Source organism: Pocillopora verrucosa, chromosome 7, assembly GCF_036669915.1.
Source record: "Pocillopora verrucosa isolate sample1 chromosome 7, ASM3666991v2, whole genome shotgun sequence".
NCBI lineage: Eukaryota > Metazoa > Cnidaria > Anthozoa > Scleractinia > Pocilloporidae > Pocillopora > Pocillopora verrucosa.
Genome location: NC_089318.1, coordinates 11,565,184 through 11,587,560, shown reverse-complemented (window position 1 = coordinate 11,587,560; position 22,377 = coordinate 11,565,184). Strand labels below are relative to the sequence as shown.

Here is a 22,377-nt window from a genome sequence, read left to right as displayed (position 1 = left end):
CGTTTATGTAGCGACGACCCTGATTTTCCCGACAAATCGAAGGCAATATGCCAGTTGTTCGACTAACGTGGCTATCCTGTTTCTGTCGTACAAGCGGGCCACCACCGCGCCCAACAAATTGATGAAGAGAGCTTTTTTCATCCATAATATAGGGCGGTAAAAATAACGTAGTAAGCATGGCCAGAAATCTGTGACAGTCAGCGGTTTGAAACGGGGGCTCGTGTATCGAAAAAAATTCCTACTACGCATGCGTTCTTGCATCAGATTACATACAGCAAATTATGGCGAGCGGCGTAAGGGATTCGAGCAAGAATAGCCGCGGTTTATTTCTTCAATTACACAATGTTTCTTCTGCGGACCTTCTTTGGGATGAAAAAAAAAGTAGAAAAAGGAAAGCTAATGTTTCTTCTGATTATTTTGCCGTGGAAAGGTTAATCTCGAGGAGGACATCACATGGAACGGTGAGTTCACAATTTGCCCTGGTCTACGATGTATGTCATTAATTTTCTTACATGCTAAAGTTTTATAATTAAAATCTTCAGGTTCAATATTTGGTGAAATGGAAGGGATACAGCGCGTTTCATAATAGTTGGGAAGATGAAGATAACTTGACTACCGATCTTATTAGGTATTTATTGTTGTATCATTTTTTCAAACTGTACTTAAATTACCATTACAATTGAACATGCTGAAATACGGAATTAACAAGAGAGATGCACTCGTATAAGCTCATTCATAGAAAGGTTTATACTTAACTAATTTTTTTCACCAATAATACACGCAGTGATTGCTGCTTTTCTTTTTCTTCTGCCTTTGCATTGCTTTGAGTATTACTTGTTCATAGACAACCCCTCTTACAATGTTTCCATTTTCATTATTTTTCTTACAGAACTTATGACAAGCCAATTGTTGATAAAGAGAGGCTAACTCGAAACGTTGATAATCTGAGATTATCAGTCCTCTTTAAATTAAGAAGCAAATCAAGGTCTAATGCTATTTTGGACTTTGATCATGATTGTTTTCGTTTTTTGTTTTATGGTAAAGGAAGGGAGGGAAGGGAGAAGGGGTATACTTTGTTAGATAAGGATGATTTTAAAAAATGTGATTTACCAGAAAACTGGGATAGGGTTATTGATTGTAATGGGGATGGGGTAAGGGTTAAATATCCATTTAAAATTAGATTGTTTTTAGCAAAATCACCAAAAACATATTCTATTATAAATGGGAAAATTCAAGAAGATCAGAGAATGTTAATTGAGAAACTATCAATTGATTTCAGTCGCCAACCTGTAACTATTCAATCATAGATATTATAAACAGAAAGTGAAATTGAAATTAACTGTAATGGCTTTAGGGACTGTAAGGGGTTCCACCTGAACGCAAAAGCTGATAAGAATATGACCAACAAGTGAGTTGAATGTACAAAATATACATGGCCCCTATCTAATAACCCTAGGCTTAATCCGCAGTATGAATTTGCTTGAAATTGCTTTTATTTACAAAGTTAATTATAATTTTGTTGAGTTGATGTGTTTTCACTGCACTCTTTGCTTGTTATGTAGCTTTTCATGTGAGTTTGTTTATATAATTTTGAATGTGTAAGGGAGTCCCCCCTTAGAGTAACTAAAGCCATTTCATGCTCCCAGAATACTAAATATTCCATATTTTCTCATTGACAAATTTCCTCCAGTTGTTTAATTAGTTCAGCCTTGGTTTTGTTGCTGAATCCTCTTGCATTTCTCTTCTTTAATTCTTCTTTCAATTGCTTCACTGTCATATGAGAACAGCTAGTGTCAGTGGTAGTGGACTCAGGGAGGGGATGTTCATTTTGAGCTTCAATAGATTGCTGGAGAGGATCTTGACTTAAATTTACTCGTGCCTTTTTTCGGTTTTCTTTAATTTCAACATCCCAGTAGCTCTCCTTGCGCTTCATGTAATTGCGTACTTCCCGCTCGTGTTCTTTAAGCTCCCACTGACGTTGCTCTTGTCGCAGAACATCTCCTGCAGAATCCCACTTGTTGGACTTTCTCAGAATTATTGCACGTGCTACATCATTGTTCTTTTCAACTCCTTGCCCTGTAAATATTTTGACTGAGTGGTGGAGCTCAAAGAACTTGGGAATGTGTGCTACCATAATGTGCATGTATGGGGTAACTCTGGCTTTCTCATACCCTTCTCTTTTGCCATTTAGACTGACAAAAAGAGAAATCCACTCTTTGGCTTTCATGAAAAATTCTGTGGGGTCTTTCTCAGGGTTCCAGTCATTGACAACTTTGTAAATTTCTGCAAACTCTGTCCAGACTGCAACCACAGTTGATGCTGTTTCTGGGTGGAGAATGCTATGTAGCTTACTGGGAAGGTCAGCTAAAAGGATCTTTTTGTCTTTTCCAAGGAGACTTGTCCAGTCATGTTTCCTGCTACCTTTCCCATCTGCATTTCTTAGTTCCCACACATCAAAAGAAACACCACAAGATTTGATTACCCTAATAAGGCTTTTTAGGTGTAATCCTGTTGCTGCCCCCTTTTTATGGTCTAAGTCATCATCTTTATCCCAGTCAAGGCACTCCTGCACTAGATTTCCAATCAAAATATCTGTGATTCTCAGCATTAAGTGCAGCTCGTCTACCACTATACGATCCAGTGGTATATTTAGTATAGGTTGTTTATCACAACAGTAATTATCTCTGGATTTTTTAGACATTTCAAACATTTCTTTCAGTGTTCTTGCTAAGGGGGGAGTGTTATAACTTGTATAGTCATTGTTGATTCTCCAGCGATCATTTTTGTGTGTTTTACACCAGGCACAAGCATAATTAGATGTTGCCCCCTTCAGTCCAAGCATCAGTAAAATAAATTTATAATCACCACCAAGATATAATTCAGTTTGAATCTCTTGGCCATCCACATTCATTTTACCTTTGGCAGTCAAGTCATTTACCTCATTGAATAAACTCTGGAATGACTCTTTTATTGTGTGGTAACTCTCGGTTCCATTGACTATGCCAAGAGTTCTGTTTCCTTTTGCAGACATTACGGACTCCTCTGTTTGCAGAATGGAAAATGAAAGTAAAATAAAATTTGAATTTCTTGTCATTCTGGCACCATCACCATTGATTTTGATTTTGATTTTATCATTGATGGGGTCAAAGTCACTGTTTTGCTTCAGGAAATCAGAGATATGTATTTTAAACACTGTTTCAGCGGAAGTTACTTTGGCCCCTTCAAACTTAGCATTTAGAGGTTCAATTTTGCTCATTTTGTTCAGTTGATCACGGCATTGTTTGACCAAGTAGGACCTTGGTAGACTATCAGTGATCATGGAAATTTCATGGTAAAATGAATCCCCCACACAAAATTTGTCCAGTAAGAAAAGGATTTTTTCAACATTCTCTTTTTCATGTGTGGACAAGGTACTATACTTTCTTTCTCCTGCTTGAGTGGGTAAATCTTGACAGTTGGGTTTACTTGTTATGTTGTGAACCACATCACTGTCTGATTCTTTGACAGTTAGACAGTTAACCCAACTAGTTCAACACCAAAGGAAGAGCAGAACCAGAGAGCAGCTTCGGCTCGTGAAATAAAAGTTTTCAAGGTCCTGAACTTATTTTTCACAGTTGAAAGAGGTTTTCCCTGGTATGAACTAACTCCCACAGAATTTTCCAATGATGCAATATAATCTTCAAGCTCTTTGTTTGTCTTCTGCAAAACTTGGGTTTCATTTTCCTTTTGGTTCACTGCCAGCACCATTTCCTCATAGATTCTTTCCTTCTCCAACTCTAAATCTTCATAGGCCTTTTTCCAATCTTGTAGCTCATTTTGTATGTTTTCAATTTCTTGATAGAGTTCATGTACAGGTTTTGTTTGACCCTCCATAACATGAAACTTTCGGACTCGATTATCCAACTCTTTTCTTGCCCTGCCCTTAGTTTTTTTGTAATCTAATGAAATTTTATAAGCAATATTTAACAAAGCTTCATCGATTCCATCTCGTATATTTTCATCATCGCTAAAGGCAAAGCATTGCCCGAATGTGCACTTTTCCACCAAATCTATGTAGCTGAACCTTTTTGCCGTGGGTGAATTTTCTGCTGCGCTTGTAGAAGGAGAATTTGCCTCTATCTCTTCACATCCGCTTGACAAATCTTGACCGGAAGTGTCACGCGACAGAACGTTTCGTTCTTGAACAGTTTTATGCCATTCTCTAAAAAGAGGATAAGCAATTTCCAAAGTAAAAAGCACTCTTTTCTCTTTTTCCCTCGCCTCATATCTTAATTCCGGTTGAGTGAATTTGATTGCATCCTTAAAACGCGAGCAACATTGACTAAATTCGTCGCTCATTTTACTTGCAAATTTTCGGATATTGTGTAACGCCATTGCACAATTTATTAAAGGCACGGTTACATAGGTCAAGTAAAGCATTTTGGGATTCAAGATGGAGGACGAAGGGGCTAGAAACTACGGTTGACGGTCGACTAAAAACATGGCGTTTTCCCGAAATTTTTCTTGGGTTTTAAAAATGGCGTCACATTGAGAACTATTTAGCAGTATTTGGGCCGTTTTTCCACCAAGTTTGGAACCGATTTAGTGGCTTCAATGGCTCCTATTTTTGCACTATAAATGAAGTTTAGCATGTGAACAAACCAGTTCGATCTGGAAGAACATTCCTGTGAACCCGTGAAGTGGGTTGATTTTCGACAATTTATGCTACCTTCGGACAGTTATTAAGGAAATGTATGGCGGAGTGCGAGGATTTCTACGTCCAACAAAAATTGCTTCGGGAACCGCTTTAACACATGCAAATGCACACAGAGCACGCAGCGAAAGGTTGTACATATAATCCACTTTATTTTGCGATCTGGAAGAACTTGTCTCCTCTGGCGGTTGTAACACAGGAGCAATTATTAAAAGAAGGTTAGCTGAAAGCGCACTGTTTTCCTTGTAGTGATTTTGCGACTCGTTTGTAACCTAAGACCGAGTTCGACATCGATGCGCGTGCGTGGCGGCCATGCTGTCACGGATTTCTGGCCATGACGTATTCACAGTGCAGAACGTGCACGTTCTTTATTTTGATTTTCCATGGGTAAAATCATTTGTTCTCACTATCCTTGATCATTATTATTAAAGATTGTTTATCGCACATCCTCGAACCCAAAGAAAAGGTTTTTTAGCTTGATGGAAATATTATTTGAAAATCATAAAAGTGATAGAATAGTTAATAGATAGCAAAAGGTGTTATCATCATATCTTAAACTTCGGCTACTCCTTTGCTTTTCCACAAAAGGCAGGTAAAAAGATTCTGGCCGCTAATGTAGCCGTTTGTCTCCCCCAGTCTCTGCTCTGTGGCTGGCTGGTGCTTTGTTCCTTTTTTTCTCCTCTCTCAGGATTCTACATCTGGGACCCCAGTTTCGATTTGATTGCGGAATTATCCCAATTCGGCACATGTTTCAACGGTCGGCGACATGACAGCGTGGAAAACCACTCTGATGAGACGTTTGAATTTCTAAAACTAAGGAGGCCGAAAACTCAGGGTTTACCTTCACTTTGATTTCCCTTACGTCGAACGAACTAACAGGGTGTGTGGATAGATTGTTACCAAGTTATTAACGAGTCATTAACGCACTTTTATGATATTCCAGATTCTTCTATTTTTATGCCTTCTTGTGTGACGAGGATTGTGAAATATTCCATGCACTCAGTTCAATATAGATTTTCTCAGCAACCACTGTGGGAATATTGAAAAATTATCACATACTTTTGCAGCCCATCAACTGCTGATTTGCATCGTAATGTATTTCCAGCAATGCTACGAACACGAAGACAGGTACATGTAATTCATCGTTTATTTTCGGGTTTAAGGGCGTGTGCTCCCTTAAAATAATTTTGTCTAAGATTTTATTTTATAATCTTTAAGGTGATAGATACTTTTCAGGGGTTTTATTGAAAGCGACGCGCGTACAGACCATTCTCAGAACACACTCGATCCCGAAGTTTCACAGTAACCTTAACGAGAATATATTGTAACATCAAAAAAATAAGAATATTCAGGTTAGGCGTAATTTTGCCACACTTCAGGTTTATACAATGTACAATATTCGTAGTAAAGGCATGCGAAGTGAAAACAGTCACACCTTTTTTTACAATACGCGCACTCAAATATACATCTACGTAAAGCTGTGGTTTGTAAAATTTGATAAATGGGATGTGTCCCCCAAAGAATGACGATAGAGCGAATTTCTTAATTTGTTTTGTTTTGTTTTTGTTTATTCAGCCAATGGGGTTGGGTAGTGAACTTGGTCACACAGCAAGATTTCTTACCACTGTTAACAATTTTTATTTTATTAATTTAAAGCTATCAGAGTCTAGTTGGAAAGATAACCCTCACACAAATTTATCCGGGTTTTCATTTAGAGGAGGGAATCGCTTTAAAATTTGTAGAATGCAAGCAGTCAGTTAGCCACTGATTTGTTATTATGCTGAGAGCGCTTTGACAAAGGAATTTGCTCATGCGCTTATAGAGATACCCGCTTATAGAGAACATCCTTCGCACGATCCCTTCGCATTGTTCGGAGTAGCCTGATCTAGGTGTTTAGTTAGAAAAACGAAGCCCGGTAGTGAACTGCACTTTAGAAGTAGCCAGGCGAGTAGCGGTGTCGGAGTGAAAATGCAAGGGAGGTTGGGTCGGGTCGTGTATACGACCCGACCCAAGCTTCCCTCGCTTTTTCACTCAGCTGCTACTCTACTATGACGCTGATGACAAAGTTAAGCTTCGTTTTGCGAATTGAACCACTCGAAGCAGCTTACTCCCTTCCTTAGCGACAGAGAACGATTACAGACGGTTGGGTACCAACTAACTGAGTGGATATGCCTTACTGATGGATGAAACTTTCTACGTTCAAGAAATCAAAAATCTTATTAGTACTTACAAAGAATCTTGGCCAAGATCATGGCTAGATGTTTGTGTCAAGACTGAAGAATATCTCCAGTGAGTGAATCACACACATAGCTTTCTTGATTTCCACTCATTCACTTTTTATCTATTGTGAGAGTGGCAAAGTGTTTTTACGTGACGCGTGATTAAGTCCGGAATTATTATGTCACGCGTCAATTTTACCGAGAGGCATGCGTGATTCGTGAATTTAGCACAAGCACGAAGCGTGAGTTCCCTCCTTTGGAGTACTTATTGGTTAATCGACTCCTTTCATTGCTCTAACTTAACTGTCAATGATTAGGATAGTATATTGACCATAAAGTAATTATGATTAGTCATTTTACTTTTTACTCAGGAACGTAGACTTACAATACGATTGAGTGGAAAGTAATGTCCTTAAGTAACAACGTTATGTAACGCAATACAGTACACCTCTTGAAGCATAAGTGACCCGTGAATATTTTCATTGCATTTCGTGAAAACCTCAAGATTTACCTGAAACCTTGCATACGAGAAGGTGTGAAGGTTTCTCTTCTAAATTTGTGACATCTGAATCCTAAAGTTCGCGCGTGAAACGGGATCAGGACTCTGTTTTGCTATTCTCTATTGCTTTGGGAGTTTGTTTGTGGTCCAAACTGAGAAGATGTCAAGAATTCCACATAACCCAAATTTTATTTTGCATCCATGATACAATTGTTTAATAAAAGAAAAAAATGGTGAAAACAGTACACAATGTAGTTTACCTTAAGGGGTCATGCTTTGTGTTGGTATAAAATGTGGTTTAATGAAATTGTTTCTTAGAGAAGATAATCGTTCTTCCTGATTTAGGGAACCCACGTTTAAGCAGAAACTGGCAATCCTAGATGTGGTGTCAAAACTGGTTTTTGTACAAACACACAAAGGTGACTTATCATCCGAAACCCAAGAACTGCTAAAACCACTCACAAGTATATGGTGTGGGATTTATTTTTGCTCCCTCAAGAATCTCAAACTTTGTCAGAAAGTAAAAAAGGTAAAACCAGCATATTCGTCTTTTTACATTTATTACTTGATAGTATCAATGATATTGTAAAATGTATTTAATTTAAAGTGTATTTGTGGTGTTTCTGTCACCTGCACGGCCCCTCAAATGCTTGTGTTGAAATACAGTTTGAAAAATCCACGTAGTAAAATGCTTATTCATTTGGTTAGGTTACTTCATATTGGAAAGTATGTAGCTCTTGCCTAAAATACACTGTGGCTATGCGCTAAATAATTTTTTATGTAGTAACTGAGTGGGAGGTCTGGATGGGAAAATGTTTCACTCAAAGGTCATTGGGCATGGACCCTGCTGTACTCAATCCATATGTGATGACCAAGATAAGTCGGTAATTGTGAAGAAGAGCTCCCCAAAAAACCTGTCGGCCGACTGTCGGTCAACTGTCGGCCGACAGTCTACCGACAGCTAACCAACAGGTTACCGATAGGTTAGGAAAAAAGAAAAATTGTGTTAAAAACGAACAGTTAACGTGACATAACAATCCGTAATAGTGATGTATGACTCGACAGACTTCACCTACTTACCGATCGACGGCAAAGTTGAAAGTATATATATCTATATTTCGGGCAAAACCTGTCGGCCGTCTGTCGGCCACCTGTCGGCCGACAGACGGCCGACAGTCGGCCGACTGTCGGCCGACAGACGACCAACTGTCGGCCGACTGTCGGCCGACTGTCGGCCGACAGGTTTTTTGGGGAGCTCTTCTTCACAATTACCGATAAGTCAGTCAATTAGTAGTTACCATGTGGATATGGTTCTTTCTTTTCTTCCTTTGCTTCTTTCAGCCCACATTCTAGGGTTTCTTGTTGCTTTTTCCCGTCCTGCTCATACCATCATGGATGGACCCCATACGGTGGATTTTGGTTTCCAGTCATGTCATACCCACAGAAATTTGTACTCAGTCAATTCATGTTGAAATTCAGACAGTCTGTACCCAGTTTGTGTTGCTTCCGACTGAAGCTGATGGCTGTTTCTTACCTTTTCCAACATTCAGTGACGATAAAAAAGAGTCAAGCGAGTAAGATGCAATTAAAATTCTGCTGTGTATTCAGTTGTTTCTGACTATACTTTCAACAGACTTAACATGGAAAGCATGACAAAACTGACAGAGTATGATAAGTCCTAGCTTGTTACAAATCCACTGAGTATGAAACAGGTGTGAGTAGGAAATGACTGGTAACCAGGATTTTTGTCCAATGTTTTTCAATAACTGTATGGACAGGGCCTTATGTCTCATATGATAAATGTGCTTATTGACTGAGTTGTAGGCCTGGATGCAGAAGTATTTGGCTTGAGGTCATGAAGTTTGGACTGAGGGAAGCGAGAGTAGTGGGGTCCATGTGTCATGACTGAGAGCCATATATTTTCTTGTCCAGCACAAATTAACTCTGTCAATCAGTGTTCTATAATAAGACCACTGTGTCTTAAAAATTGTGTTATTATATTTGAACTGAAACAGGTTGTGACCATTTTACAATAAAAACATTTACTTCATTGTTGTAAAACAAAGATGAAACTTTCAATTAATTGAGAATGTAAAATATATCCTAATTTCCGATTTAGTTTCATGTGACATTTACAATAAGAATTGACATTCACGGAAAATGAAACTGAGAGGTGCAAGTGAGGGGCTGGACTGCTTTTTCTGGGCTGGCTCACATCAATGTGTCTGCCTCTACACACTTTAGCTGTAATTATGGTTTTCTAAATATTCGTGCTGGTGGTTAGGGCACATGACAATGTCATATATTTACAAAACTTTAACAATTTCATAGTACATTACTAAAAAAATAATAATTTCTTCCAGACATTTGAAATCCTTTGTGAGTTCAAGCACCATCATGCAAAATGTGAGATCAAAAGAAATATCCAAGAGCTTTTATTGTCTACAAACAAAATTGTTTATCAAATTGAAGTTGGTAAGATACATTTTGTTTGTCTATGGATAACAGATGTGAATACATAGTAATTGACTATACCATCATGTACTTGTACTTTATATAAAGTTCTGTTTGATAGTTCTTATTTCAAGCATGTTGTTGTAACGGATGTATGTGGGGAAGGTTTGCGTATAGGTGAGTTGCTGTAGTCTGCTGGACCTGAGACAGTGTTGGGCTGGCTTGCTGTTCTTTTAGGTCTTTTGTTTATCCTATTTAAATTCTTCATGATAGTTTTTCTCATTACAATTTCCTTATGGTGTTTTTGTTACTGGGTCCCTTAGCTTTTAAAGTTAAAATGTACTGTGTGTAAGGTTAATACGTACTGTATGTCTAACTATAGATATTTCAAGCTACAGAATTGCTCAGCAATATATACAGTTCAGGGTAGATGGAAAATTTTATGACCTACAGATGGTGCATTGTGCTATATTTCTAAATTATGGATGTTTTTTCTTATACAATGTAAAACAGTTTGTCAGCTCATTGATGCCTCTGCCTTTGGAAGGGAGTGTGTTGGAGAGCTCTTTGAAAACATTCTTACAACCATTTCACAATACTTAGATTCCTTTTGTCAACAGGTAATAAAGAATGGACTAGTTACTGAGGCACTTGTAGCTTTTTGTAGTGGTAATGAATTTTAAGTAAGGCACTGTTTTGTAAATAAGTGATGTTTAATCCTTTCACTCACACATCTGTCCATACCCTTACCAAACCAAGTGATATGGGCCATATATGGTCCAAGTATGGAAATAGTATGACATAAACTATGGCCCATATATGGGTAGTATAACTGTCAGCCATACAATTCTTATGATGTGCTGTAGTGGGAGAATTTGAAATTGGATCAGCTAGTAATCCCCTAATAGATGCTTTTATTTCCTCAGATCACTTGTCAGCTTGATATTGTATTGGTATTGTAAGGAGACATTCTGTCTTGATCACTCATGGAAATTAAAGACTTAAGGCTTCTTTTTGGCCTTCACACACAGACCACTGTTAAACAATAATTTATTTCTCCCTTTCAAACCAGAGTTTAAGACAGAAAATTGGCTAGCAGTATGACCTTCACATACCTCTGGGACCAGGTTATGTTTATGCTATGTTAACTTTATGGTACTATTAGTGACATGTTTTGAATTCAAGAACCTGGATGTTCTGCTTAGAGGAAGATCACAAGCTTATTTTAGGTCATCATCATGAGTTTTTCCAAGTCAGGGTTCAAATTTGAATATTTTGAATAATGAATCCTTGGAGTAAATAGACTTTAACTTTACCAACTGGTTTGAAAAAGGTATGATCTAACAATCATTGAATCATTGAATGTAAAATATGTTAAATCTGAAATTGGGATGGTAAATGGAACCAACTAATGAAAGGTTTTAAATTACTGTCTTGGATGACCTGTGCATCTGATAGACTTAACATACAGGGCACACTGACTCCAAATGAAACTGAAAACAGAGAAAAAACTTAGGTGGCAGAAAGTAATGAAGTTGTGTCCAACTCTCCACATGTCACTGATAGCCCTTGTTACCTTGAGATTACTTTCTCTGAAGTTGGCACTTCCATGTTCAGTTGAACTGTAAAGCAATTTCATGCAGAAGGACATTTACATTTGCTTACCCAAAAAGGAATTTGTAAAAAGCATGTCAGGTGACTGGAACATATTTTTAGTAACCAAACCTATAACACAACAAACCATTGGTTACTGCTTAATTCAAGCCCTGACACTTTTGCAGGCTAGAGAATAGAAACTCAAAATATTTTTGTAAACACATCAAGCATGCGTGCCTTTGGGGTGATTTGGCAGTATTGCACTGCCTTGTACTGCACATAACATTATGTAATTGGGTAAAAATTACGACCTTGAAAGCCATGACATGGGGAACATTTTGAGTTGATGTCATTTAAGATTGGATGACTTTCCCTTATATTATATATGAAATTATTCCATATTTATATCTAGGGTATAGTTTACAATGCGGATTAAGTTCCTCCCTTCTATAACCCCTTTTTAATAATAATATATTATATATGATTTAAATAAAGTTGTTATAAATATAAATTATAAATAAAATATGCTTGAGACTTTCTACTCATCAAGTGAACATGGTCAGTACCATGGGGTAGGAAGATGAGCCCATCAAATCTTTCTTAAGCAAGCATGGTGACCTGTCTTTTTTATTGTAGTTCTTGAAACAGAGATTGATAGGGAACATTAAAGGAAAGTTTCAAATAAATAATTTGATAACTTTTTTCTGAGGAATTTCTTTAAAAATTTTGAAAAGTTTTTGATTTTGGAAAATGCTTCTAGACTAGTGGTGAAAAATAGAATTTGTTACAAAAGTGACCCTCAGAAGGTCTTTGGTAATATTGATGTACCTTTGGTTCCCTTGTATTAACTTGAGCAATCTTAGAGTGCTTCATTTTCATGTTCACACCATGATTTCAACCTGGGTTTTAAACTTTAGAGGTGACAGATCTGATCATATTCATACAATGTCTAACTTTAAACCCTGGTTTTCACCCAAGCAGTGGGCCTTACAAATTCCCTGTAAGAGGGTTGTTTTCATGAAATAAATGTCCTACCACTGCTAGCTTTTGGCCCTTGTGACACTGTTTACATAAATGAATGTTCAGATTAAAGATTCGGCTAAATTCAAGATAGTTTAGATGGCAGTTTTGTTAAACAATTGCTTAACTTTGTTTCAATAACTGACCCTTGTTCTTTAAGCACACTAGTTCTGACCTCTCACAAATTCAATGGGATTCTTGTTTACTTTGTGTGCCTCATAATTCTGAGATCTCAAAAAATTCCAAGAAAGTTTTTTTTATATATTGGTAGTGGAATTCAATGTTGATGTTGTAGTTGATCAGGTAAAGATGAGATGTTTGACACATAATTTTATCTGTTACTGTAGATGAACCACTTGATCCAATAATACTGTTCAAAATGCTACTGATTAAGAATGTGGTCAGTTTTTTTTATCATCCAATGTTGAGCTTTCTTGCAATACTGGTTATCCAAGTATAGTGAGTAGCAGTTAGGTTGCAATTCAGAACTCTGAGGGAGCTTGTTTACTCCTTTTGGGGAAGATTTATCTCATAGGACAGTCTCCTGAAGATTTTCTTTCTCATGTTAAATTCTCTTTTTCTTGGATGTGGCATCATTTTCTGGGTTTCAAATAAGAATTGCCCTCTCATTCTTTTCATTGGCAGATGCTCAACTGATATCTTGCTGAATAGTGTATTCCAGTGGTTGTAACTGTCATCCACTGAATCGAAAATTTCACCCACATGCTATGGTGCTATCCTCAAGTTTTTCCTGCTTTGCTGAACATCTTGAATCTCTATACATAACCAATTTGCTCTGGTGGTGCTTCACTTTCTCAATCAACATCCCATTAACCATTACGTAATTACTAATGTTTGGAACTTCACACCCTGCATTCCTTGAAATATTGTAGTTTGTTCATTTGAATGTCATTTAGCAAGGATTCTGTCGTGTCTCTCTTCCTAGTTGGCAGAAGATAGATAAACATTCCAGCCCACTTACTTCTGATCAACCCCAACCCTGGTCTTTTCCTGTAGAGATTTAGATTGCCAATCATTATTACAAACTGTTTGTCAAGATGCCCTTGCATACAACAAGCAAAGTTCATCCCTCATGATTAGAAAATAAGTAGTCTTGCCAGTATAAAGTGGAGCACTAAAAGTTGTCTATTTGCCATCACCTATTGCCAAGCTCTCCACCTTCATGTTCTTTGTGCCTCAAGAACACAAGCTGTGTAGGTTGCTCTGCAGCAACCCACATGGTATATCCCATCCTCTGCTTATTTGATATGATGCACCTTAGATTATCTTATTTGTTTCTGGTTAATAAAGAATACATGTAGTTTCAGAAACTAAAGAATAAAATGACAATCACTTTTAATTATTAATTTTATGTTACTTGACAGAATTGTGTAAAAAAACAATCCATCAATGTGGAATTGTCAGCTACCTGTAACTCAGGTATGACATGTCAAATCATTGTTAAGGTGAGTAGTAATTGAGGAGATACTTATCTCTTCAAGTAGACATTCTACTAATTGATTGTAACCATAATATTGAGTAAGGTTAAGAGTGATAAGAAGAATTATCTAGATCAAGACTTGTGTAATCTGCCAAAGATGCAGGCTAAAGTGGATAACACAAATTACATCTATTGCCCTTGTTTCAGTTCTTACTTTCATGTATACATCTATCTGCTGGTTTCTACACATTTCTCTCAATCCTGCTAAAAACATGGGTTTCCATTTCACCTAAAAGGGAAGTTGAGAAAAAAGTTATGTTTCCTGAAAAACTAAGCATAGTTGGGATTTCTCTGTAAGAATTTTTATTTCAGTTGATATTTATTTGTGGAACCATGTCATTGTGTGATGTTTGAAAATGACGCCAGCAAAAATTAAGTTGCTTTCCTCTAATCAAAGTCAGTCAGAAATTGAGCTTGTGAGACTAAAGTTTATGTACTACGTGTGTGGTTATTGGTCTTATAGGCTGTTTTGAAGATGTTCCAATACTTCCCAATTAAAACTGGTTCCCTGCTTCATAGTTACAAGGCTACATCAAGTGAAGGTAAACAGAACTACAGTATTGTGTAAAAGTTATGCAAACTTTTGTAGCACAAAAGGGTCGAATACATTACCATTTACCAAACACAACTCAATTAATTTACCAAAACACAAATCAATTCACCCAAACAAAAATCAATTTACCAAAACTCAACTTAATTTCTCAAAACAAAAACAATTTTCCCAAATATGATTCATATTCCCAGAAACACAAACCAATTTTGCACAGCACAAACACAAATCAAATGACTGGGTGCCAGCACCATGAATATCAGAGAGAGTCTGAATTTTCCACAGGTAATGTGTTGGTTCCTTGGTGTTTTTGTCACAGGCTGTGGTGTGTGATAGGAGGTGATATTACAATTCAATATCTGGCCAATCCTCCTCTGATCATATCCATGGGTTTCAATATGTTTCAGGGTTTTCCCTCTCAAGAAAAATGTGAATGTTACTTTCTGCTTGTCTGAGGCAAATAAATAAGAATGAGAGGTAATTCTTATGGACACAATAGATCTTGCAGCTGTCCTTCATGAAAAATAATGCTACTGCATGATGTGGAGTGGTGTTGTCATGGGAGCTCCAGGAGTGATAGGAGGCAGAAGATATGTTTCTTGGAAAACTATGTTCTCTTTAGAATCTTTCTCCATTTACATTCTAGGTTTTTATAGCAGCAAAGATCATATGGTGCAACTAAAATGCATGATTGAAATTCAAGAACCAAATCTCTTGATACGTTTTACAAGACTTGTCACACAATGGGAGACTGCAGAATTTAGATTGACAAAATGTTTATGTAAACAACTCTCCCTCATTTCTATATTTTATTAAAATATTTCTTGAAAACATTGTAGGCAAATTAAATATTGTGCAGATAAGTGTCTTAGTGTTTGTGTTTTAGTTTGGTACATCTGCATCTGCTATCAGTGGGTTTAGAAAATATTTTGTTTGTTGAATATGAGAAAATAAGGTGTGAAAGTGGGTGAAAGTGTTTTATTTAATTGGTTTGTGTTTTTGGAAAAACAGTTTTTGAGGAATTAATTTGTGTTTCAATAAATTGATTTGTGTTTTGGTCAACTGATTTGTGTTTTGCCAATTTTTTTTTTGATTTGTGTTTGGTAAATTGATTTGTATTGGACCCTGTAAGACCCATATAGAAACACCTGTCAAGGAATTCCAAAAAGTGTCCTGGCTTTTCAAGAAAGTTTGCACAAAGGAAAATTTCTAAAACTCTCCTTAATTTTCTACAGCTATCGGCACTTTATAATTCATGCAAACACAGTATTTGTGAAGCTAAACTACTCTATAACAAAAGACATGGAGTTTCCCACTTTGATCGAGTCTCCAAGTGAATTGCAACCTCAACAATCTTGTTATTTTTTGATCATCTCAATGCATTTCTTGATCCAACCATTTTCTCTCTACGTTTAACTGCATTCATGCTAACAATTTCAAACTGAACAAGGAACTGCTCCTTCTTAAGCAAGGCCTTCATTGAGCTCCTGCTTAAGCAAGGCCTCCATTGAGCTAGAATATATATGAGAACCATGGCAGCTGAGATTGGCTGATACCTGAGATGTAAATGAAATTTGTGCTTTTTGTTTGCATTACTTTTGAAAAATACCGTATAGTTTAAAAAAAACTCAGAGAGCTATGCACAACCCACAGAAATCATCAGCAGTTCATTTTACTTGTTTTCTGTCAGCTGTAATGTAGCATTATTACAATGATTTTGATAATAAAAAGTATGTAATTATACTTAAGTAGAGTTTGTTTTGTCAGGATTAAATGTGCACACATGAATATTATCATGAAGAGCTGTATCTTCTTTAGGAGCCATAAACATTTGCATGTATGTGTTCTTTTTGTACTGTGGTGAAATATACATGTATCTACCATGCCACATTGAGGTTGTAAACATGATTGTTTTTACCCATGATTACTTTTGAAAATTCAAAATGATTTTAATGTAAGTTATTGTGATTTTGTCACAATTGATTGCTGATGGAAGTTTAAAAACGTATTGTTATTATGTCAGAATCTGAAGAATTACTTTACATGCACTGTGCTTGTACAGGTTATGGACAGTTATATGTTATTAGTACTCTCATTTAATTACATTATTTATTGCAGAGAAATCTCTCATGGAAGTTATCATCAGCAGCCTGTGGATGATATTATTTTGTGAGGTACATGTACTTGCATCCTAATAAGGATGAATGTACAGTTGTATGAGCTAGTCCTAATACATATGTAGAAATTTATTGAGTAGTTTATTGTTTAGGAATGTACAAATTTGGTTAACTTTCTGAATTTCTTAGCTCTTAACTCTCTGCAGTGGGTTGTGAAACTGGAATGATGTGGTGTTTTGTCTGGGCTAGGTGACTTGTCAGATACTTTTTGTAAATTTCAAGCAAATATGTTGAGCATTGGGCTCAATTTCCAGATTGGGAAGTCATGATGTTAGCAGTCTGACCCTCTATCCCAGAAGGATTCCCAACTGCACATTCACAAGTAACAATATGTACTATGAAAAATTTTCAAATACTTGTGAAATTATTAAGGTCACGAAAATTAAAGAACATAATCACCAACTAAAGAAGCTGTTAATTGTTCAACACATTCTTTTAGTTAGCACCTTAAGGAATGTTTAGAGAACAGTAAGGGGAATATGCATACCGAAGTTAAGGTGTAACAGGTTAAACAATTGGACAGTTTTAACTGGTGACACAATTTTAATGAATTTCATCATTTTTTTACCCTTTTAGCTTTGTTAACTTTTCTTTCCAGTTGGACAATTTTAAGTAGTTGGACCTCATTAGCTCATTTCTGCCTATTGCCCCATTGTATGTGGTTAGACCATTTTAACCAATTGGGACGTTTTACCCAGTAGGATCATTTTATCTATGAAGATCATTGTAAGGGGTTAGACTATTTTAGGCCATTTTTACCAACTGCATCACTGGACCAGTTGGCCAGTTGGACCGTTTTCCTAGGTTGAGCATTTTTTACCAGTTGGACCCTTTAAACAATTTTATTAGATTGAAAAATTTTAATCAGTCAAGCCATTTTCTTTACTTGGATCACTCTCACCAGTTGGACCATTTTTCTAGTTTGACCATTTTAACCAGCTGGATCAATTTTTTACTGGTGGGACTATTATAAGCAGTTAGACCATTCATTTGACCAGCTGGAACTAGTTGGGCCATTTCTCCCATTTAGATTGGACCATTTTAATCAGTAGGACCATTTTATCTAGTAAAATCTTTGAAACTAGTCTGACCATTTTATCTAGTTTAATCATTTTTTGCAATTGAACTATTTTATCTAGCAGTTTGACCATTCCTTCTAGGTAGACCATGTCTTTAAGTTGGACCATTTTCTCTAGCTGGACCGTTTGGAGCAGTTAGACCATTCTATCTAATAAGATAATTTTAAGCAATGGACCATTTTAACCAGTTGTCCCATTTTGTCTGGCTAGGCCATTTCTACCAGTTGTACAATTTTCTCTAGGTATACCATTTTAACCAAATGCATCATTTTAACCAGTTGAACCATTTTATCTAGTTAGACCATTTTAACCAATTGGACCATTATCAAATTTTTCCCTTTTAACCTTTTAAAATCCTATTAAACATCTAACCTTTTTTACTGGTTGGATCATTTTAAGTAATTAGACCATTTAGTTAGATCAGTAGGACCTAGTAAGACCACCTCTGCTAGTTGACCATTTTACCAGGTAGACCATTTTAACCAATTAGACTATTTTAACCATTTGGACCATTTTATCTAGCCAGACTATTTCTGCCAATTGGGACATTTTATCTACCAGTAAGACCATGTTAACAAACTTTACCCTTTGAACCTTTTAATCCCTTTTAATCATATCAACTTAAGTAGTTGGGCCATTTAGTTAGACCAGTTTGAGCTACTTAGAACATTTCTGCTGTGAATTGGACCATTTCATCTAGAGAGACCAGTTAAACCAATTGGACCATTTCATCTAGTTAGACAATTTTAAGCAGTTTTTAACCTTTTTAACCACTTTAACCATTTTAACCTCTTGGACCATTTTATATAGTTACACCCATTTAAACAATTTACCCCTTTTCAACCTTTTTGCTGGCCGGACCATTTTCATCAAACTTTTTTAACTGTTTGAATCTTTTTACTTTTTGGACCATTTTATCCGTATTTTCACTTATTTGAAAAACGGATATGGCAAAATATGTTTGGTTAAGGTCTCCTGGAGATAAAATGGAGTTTTTATTTGCTTTCCCCTGTAAATTAAAAAAGTTAGTGCTGTAACACCAGATAGGAGGGCCCTACACTCAAGCTAGCAAAAATATCATTTGCATCCATTTTTTCGGTCTTGTTGTACCATGGGGACGGGTGAGAGAGTGCATTACACAGTTTATTTTTGGTTAAAATTGATCAGACAACAGTGACAACAGACCACAAAGTACCTGTGGAAGGGTCTGGTCCATTTTATATATATATTTTTTTAAAAGAATGTAGGAGAGACTAGTGTATTTCTTGAAAGTTTACTCTAACTCCATGGAAGGAACAAGAACAAACAAGAAAGCCCTTTAAGTGAGACATCAGTGGAAAAAAGGATTGCAAAAGGAAATGATTTCCATTGCTGGAAGTAGTACTGGTAGTACCAGTAGTTTTAAACACAGAATTAAAGTGGCCATGAGCCATGGTTCTCAGAACATCAGTTCTGACATATTATCTGTGCATCCTAGTTTTGTTGTTAAGCAAACCTCTTTTAAATATCCAACTATATTTATGATTTATGATGTTTTGGTTTCTTTTTTGAAATCCTTCTTTGCACCACTCAGATTTTCCTCTAATGAACAACAACTTACAGTTATAGTCAGCTTGATTTACAGTGAGTTCTGCTGGGGGTGTGACTCCTTTACTAAAAGCACTTTTCTGTCACCAGCAGTACTTATAAGATATGACTGCTTTGTTGAATAATTACTTAAACTGGTTAATGTGATAAATCACATTAAGGACCTTTTTTTAACTGAAAAATTAAGTTTATCATATGAGGGTAATATACTGTAAAAAGTTTTTGAATACAATACTATGTATGTAGTTCATTATGCAATGATATTGGTAGATTGCAGAAACAGAAGTAGTTTGATAAAATAAATACTGATATGTAAATGTACAGTAAAGTATAGGGCTACTTGATGAAAGAGATGAACGCTTTTTCTTGTCTGACAGGCAAATTGAGATTAAAGCACTAACCACAGGCTTCACAAGACAATTGACAAGAACGAAAACTATCCAAATTTGTTGCTAATTAATAAAAAAGGGTTTGTGTGATTACAGTCACATCATTTACTAAAGTAAGATGATGTTATTGAAAGTGGAATTAAAGCAATTAGCCCTTCTCTAAAAAGACAAATAGTTTTTGATTTATCATGCATAGATCTGTCATTACAGACTTGGAGTGTACACCAGAATGCTACATAACATAACAAAATAATTTCCATGTTCCCACTTAAAACAACACTGAAAATATTATACAGTGTTGTGCCAGTTGGGGTAACTATCTCAAAATGAATGAGAAGTGTTTGTTAATGCAGTTCATGTTTTATACAAGTCCATATTCTGCACTCACTGACCATTTTCCATGCTTTGATTTATTATATTTTCAAGACCTTGCCGAAGGAATGTACATATTTATGTGGGACAGCAACTGGCCTTTTCTTAAGCATAGCTGCTGATCAGAATATCTGTACCAAACAAACTATTTCACAGTTACTAATTGCATCAGGTAGGCACTCTGGTTGTGTAGGCATATGTTGGATGAGGAGGCAGCATGCAGTTTGTATGCCAATGAAACTTGAATTGGAAAGCACTTGCAGGAACCTGTGTCTACAGGGTCCTGGGTTCTGGTAAATTTCCTGAATCCTGAAAATTCAAGTATGCTAAGCTTTCAGTCACAAGAAACACACCATATTGTGTTTGATGGTAGACTTCTCATATTATTATATGAATCTTTTATTTTGGCTGCTACAGTGGTGGATTGATTCAATTTAATTAATGCTACTAATTTATAAACATTAGCAAAGAAAAGCTTATTTATATTATGTTTAAACTTGATATTTGTGGTAAAACAGTTATCTGAAGCAGATAAGAATGAACTTTTTGCGTCTTATCCTCCACATCTGTATGTATTCTAAGAAAATTTGAATTAGATTCCCAATGATTGGTTTGAAATATCTGATGGCATGAAAAAAATTCCATCAGTAAACAACTGTCCAAACATTTTTCTCATCAAAGACTTGGTATGAGAATATTGTTTGGAAAAAATTTTTTTGACATGATGTGATCATAATTCACCTGTATTTGTTTTCTTAGCATGTTAAGATTGAAAGTATTGAAATATTTAATGCACCAGAGAACAGTTGCAAATTTGAGGAGAGAGCCAATACATGTACTGTACAGTGATTATGAACTTTAGAAGAGCCATAGGGAATGGGAGGTTATAGGCAAGTCCTTATGTATACTGTTGGGGCCAATATTATTTTCTGGAACAATACCAGGTCCATCATAGGTATAATATACAGCCTTTGGGTATGATTAAGCTAAATGAATACTCTAATTCTTAACTTTGTGGAAAACAAATTTTGTAGCCTCTTACATGCAGATAATTATAGGTAAGTTTTATGTTACCTTGCTTCTTGGAAAGTCAAGCTAGAGGCATGACAAAGCTATGATACAGGGCATGTCTGAAACTGTATTATTTATACAAGTTGGTGGGAAATTTAAGCAACACTAACCCCAACCCTGAACCCTGCCTGAACTGGAACCAAATGAAATGCTAAACATCCAATTGGATTTCACATATGCTTTTTTGAATAGGAGCATCTCTTACAAAGAACCGAGCTCTATACGACCTTCACTCAGTGGTGATTGGATGTTTAAAAGTGAATCTACCATTACCTGAATACAGACCCATCGTGCAGCTAGCCATTGTAGTGGGAATCATTAAATCACAAAGAGAACAGATACTGCTTGAGGTGATGCACTAGATGGTTGCTATTTTTTTGTCTAAAAGGATATTTGAATTGTTTTCCTTTCTTTACACAAACTTCCTATTTGATAAACCTTGTTAATAGTGATGGTAATCATAAATTTAAGCAATAAACTACACTTTTGATTGGTTTACCAACATAATAAATCACCTAGGATGTTGGGAGAACTTATTATGCTTCTGATATTGGGTTATTTTCTCAATTATTCAAGTGCAATCCCTTGTTTCTTACTTGAGTGGTGAAAATGTTTTCAATCTATCCTAAGCAAAGATTTGAATGCTTTTATTTATACTTATAATATGGTGAAGAGGCATAATGGTGGAATAACAATGTAAATGTAGCTGAGAGGATGCTGGAGAAAAAGCAATATTTTGACAATTTCATCAACTTTATTACTACTGCAGCTAGTGTAAGTTGGAGGGATCAACTATGAACCTCATTCTTCCACACTTTTTGGAAGCTTGGCTCAAACTTGAAGGAAAACTTAAATATCGGGTTTTCAGTTCATTCACTGTAATGTTACAGAATGTGATGAACAATCTGATAATGGTGCATTTTATTCACAAATACTTTACTGTTATAGTATAGTATAGTTACAAATTTGTTTTAAATACATTTTGTTGTATACCACAAGAAGGCCTCAACAAATTGGAAGTGATGGCCAATTTTGTTTCACCTGCAATCTTCCAACACATTGAAGAGTGTATTAGTTATGAAAAGAAAGTGGAAGGTTTACAAACTCTGTTTGTGAAGCCTGGAAATGAAATTTATGCCCATCATGTCCTTGCCACAAGACACCAACAGC

The 22,377-nt window shown here is 36.1% G+C and overlaps 1 protein-coding gene and 1 long non-coding RNA gene across 6 annotated transcripts in view; both read left to right on the top strand.

Moving 5' to 3' along the window:
- The first annotated feature begins 256 nt into the window (after window positions 1-256).
- Window positions 257-3,093, top strand: LOC131796714 (uncharacterized). Its single transcript, XR_010718172.1, has 3 exons — window positions 257-461; window positions 543-628; window positions 890-3,093. It is a non-coding gene; the product is annotated as an uncharacterized lncRNA (long non-coding RNA).
- Window positions 3,094-6,737: 3,644 nt separating this feature from the next.
- The window catches only part of LOC131792934 (tRNA (32-2'-O)-methyltransferase regulator THADA), a 49,688-nt gene continuing 34,048 nt past the window's right edge, over window positions 6,738-22,377 (top strand). For 2 of the 5 annotated variants that reach the window (XM_059110343.2, XM_059110342.2), the window contains exons 1-9: window positions 6,738-6,982; window positions 7,757-7,940; window positions 9,775-9,886; window positions 10,379-10,485; window positions 13,867-13,947; window positions 14,446-14,524; window positions 16,651-16,706; window positions 20,191-20,308; window positions 21,400-21,557. In XM_059110343.2, coding sequence (XP_058966326.2) covers window positions 6,873-6,982; window positions 7,757-7,940; window positions 9,775-9,886; window positions 10,379-10,485; window positions 13,867-13,947; window positions 14,446-14,524; window positions 16,651-16,706; window positions 20,191-20,308; window positions 21,400-21,557 — 1,005 coding nt within the window. In that variant the 5' untranslated portion in view covers window positions 6,738-6,872. Of the gene's footprint in view, window positions 6,983-7,756; window positions 7,941-9,774; window positions 9,887-10,377; window positions 10,486-10,557; window positions 10,993-13,866; window positions 13,948-14,445; window positions 14,525-16,650; window positions 16,707-20,190; window positions 20,309-21,399; window positions 21,558-22,377 lie in introns of those variants that run through there. The other 3 variants (XM_066170155.1, XM_059110344.2, XM_066170156.1) reach the window with 3 other exon arrangements.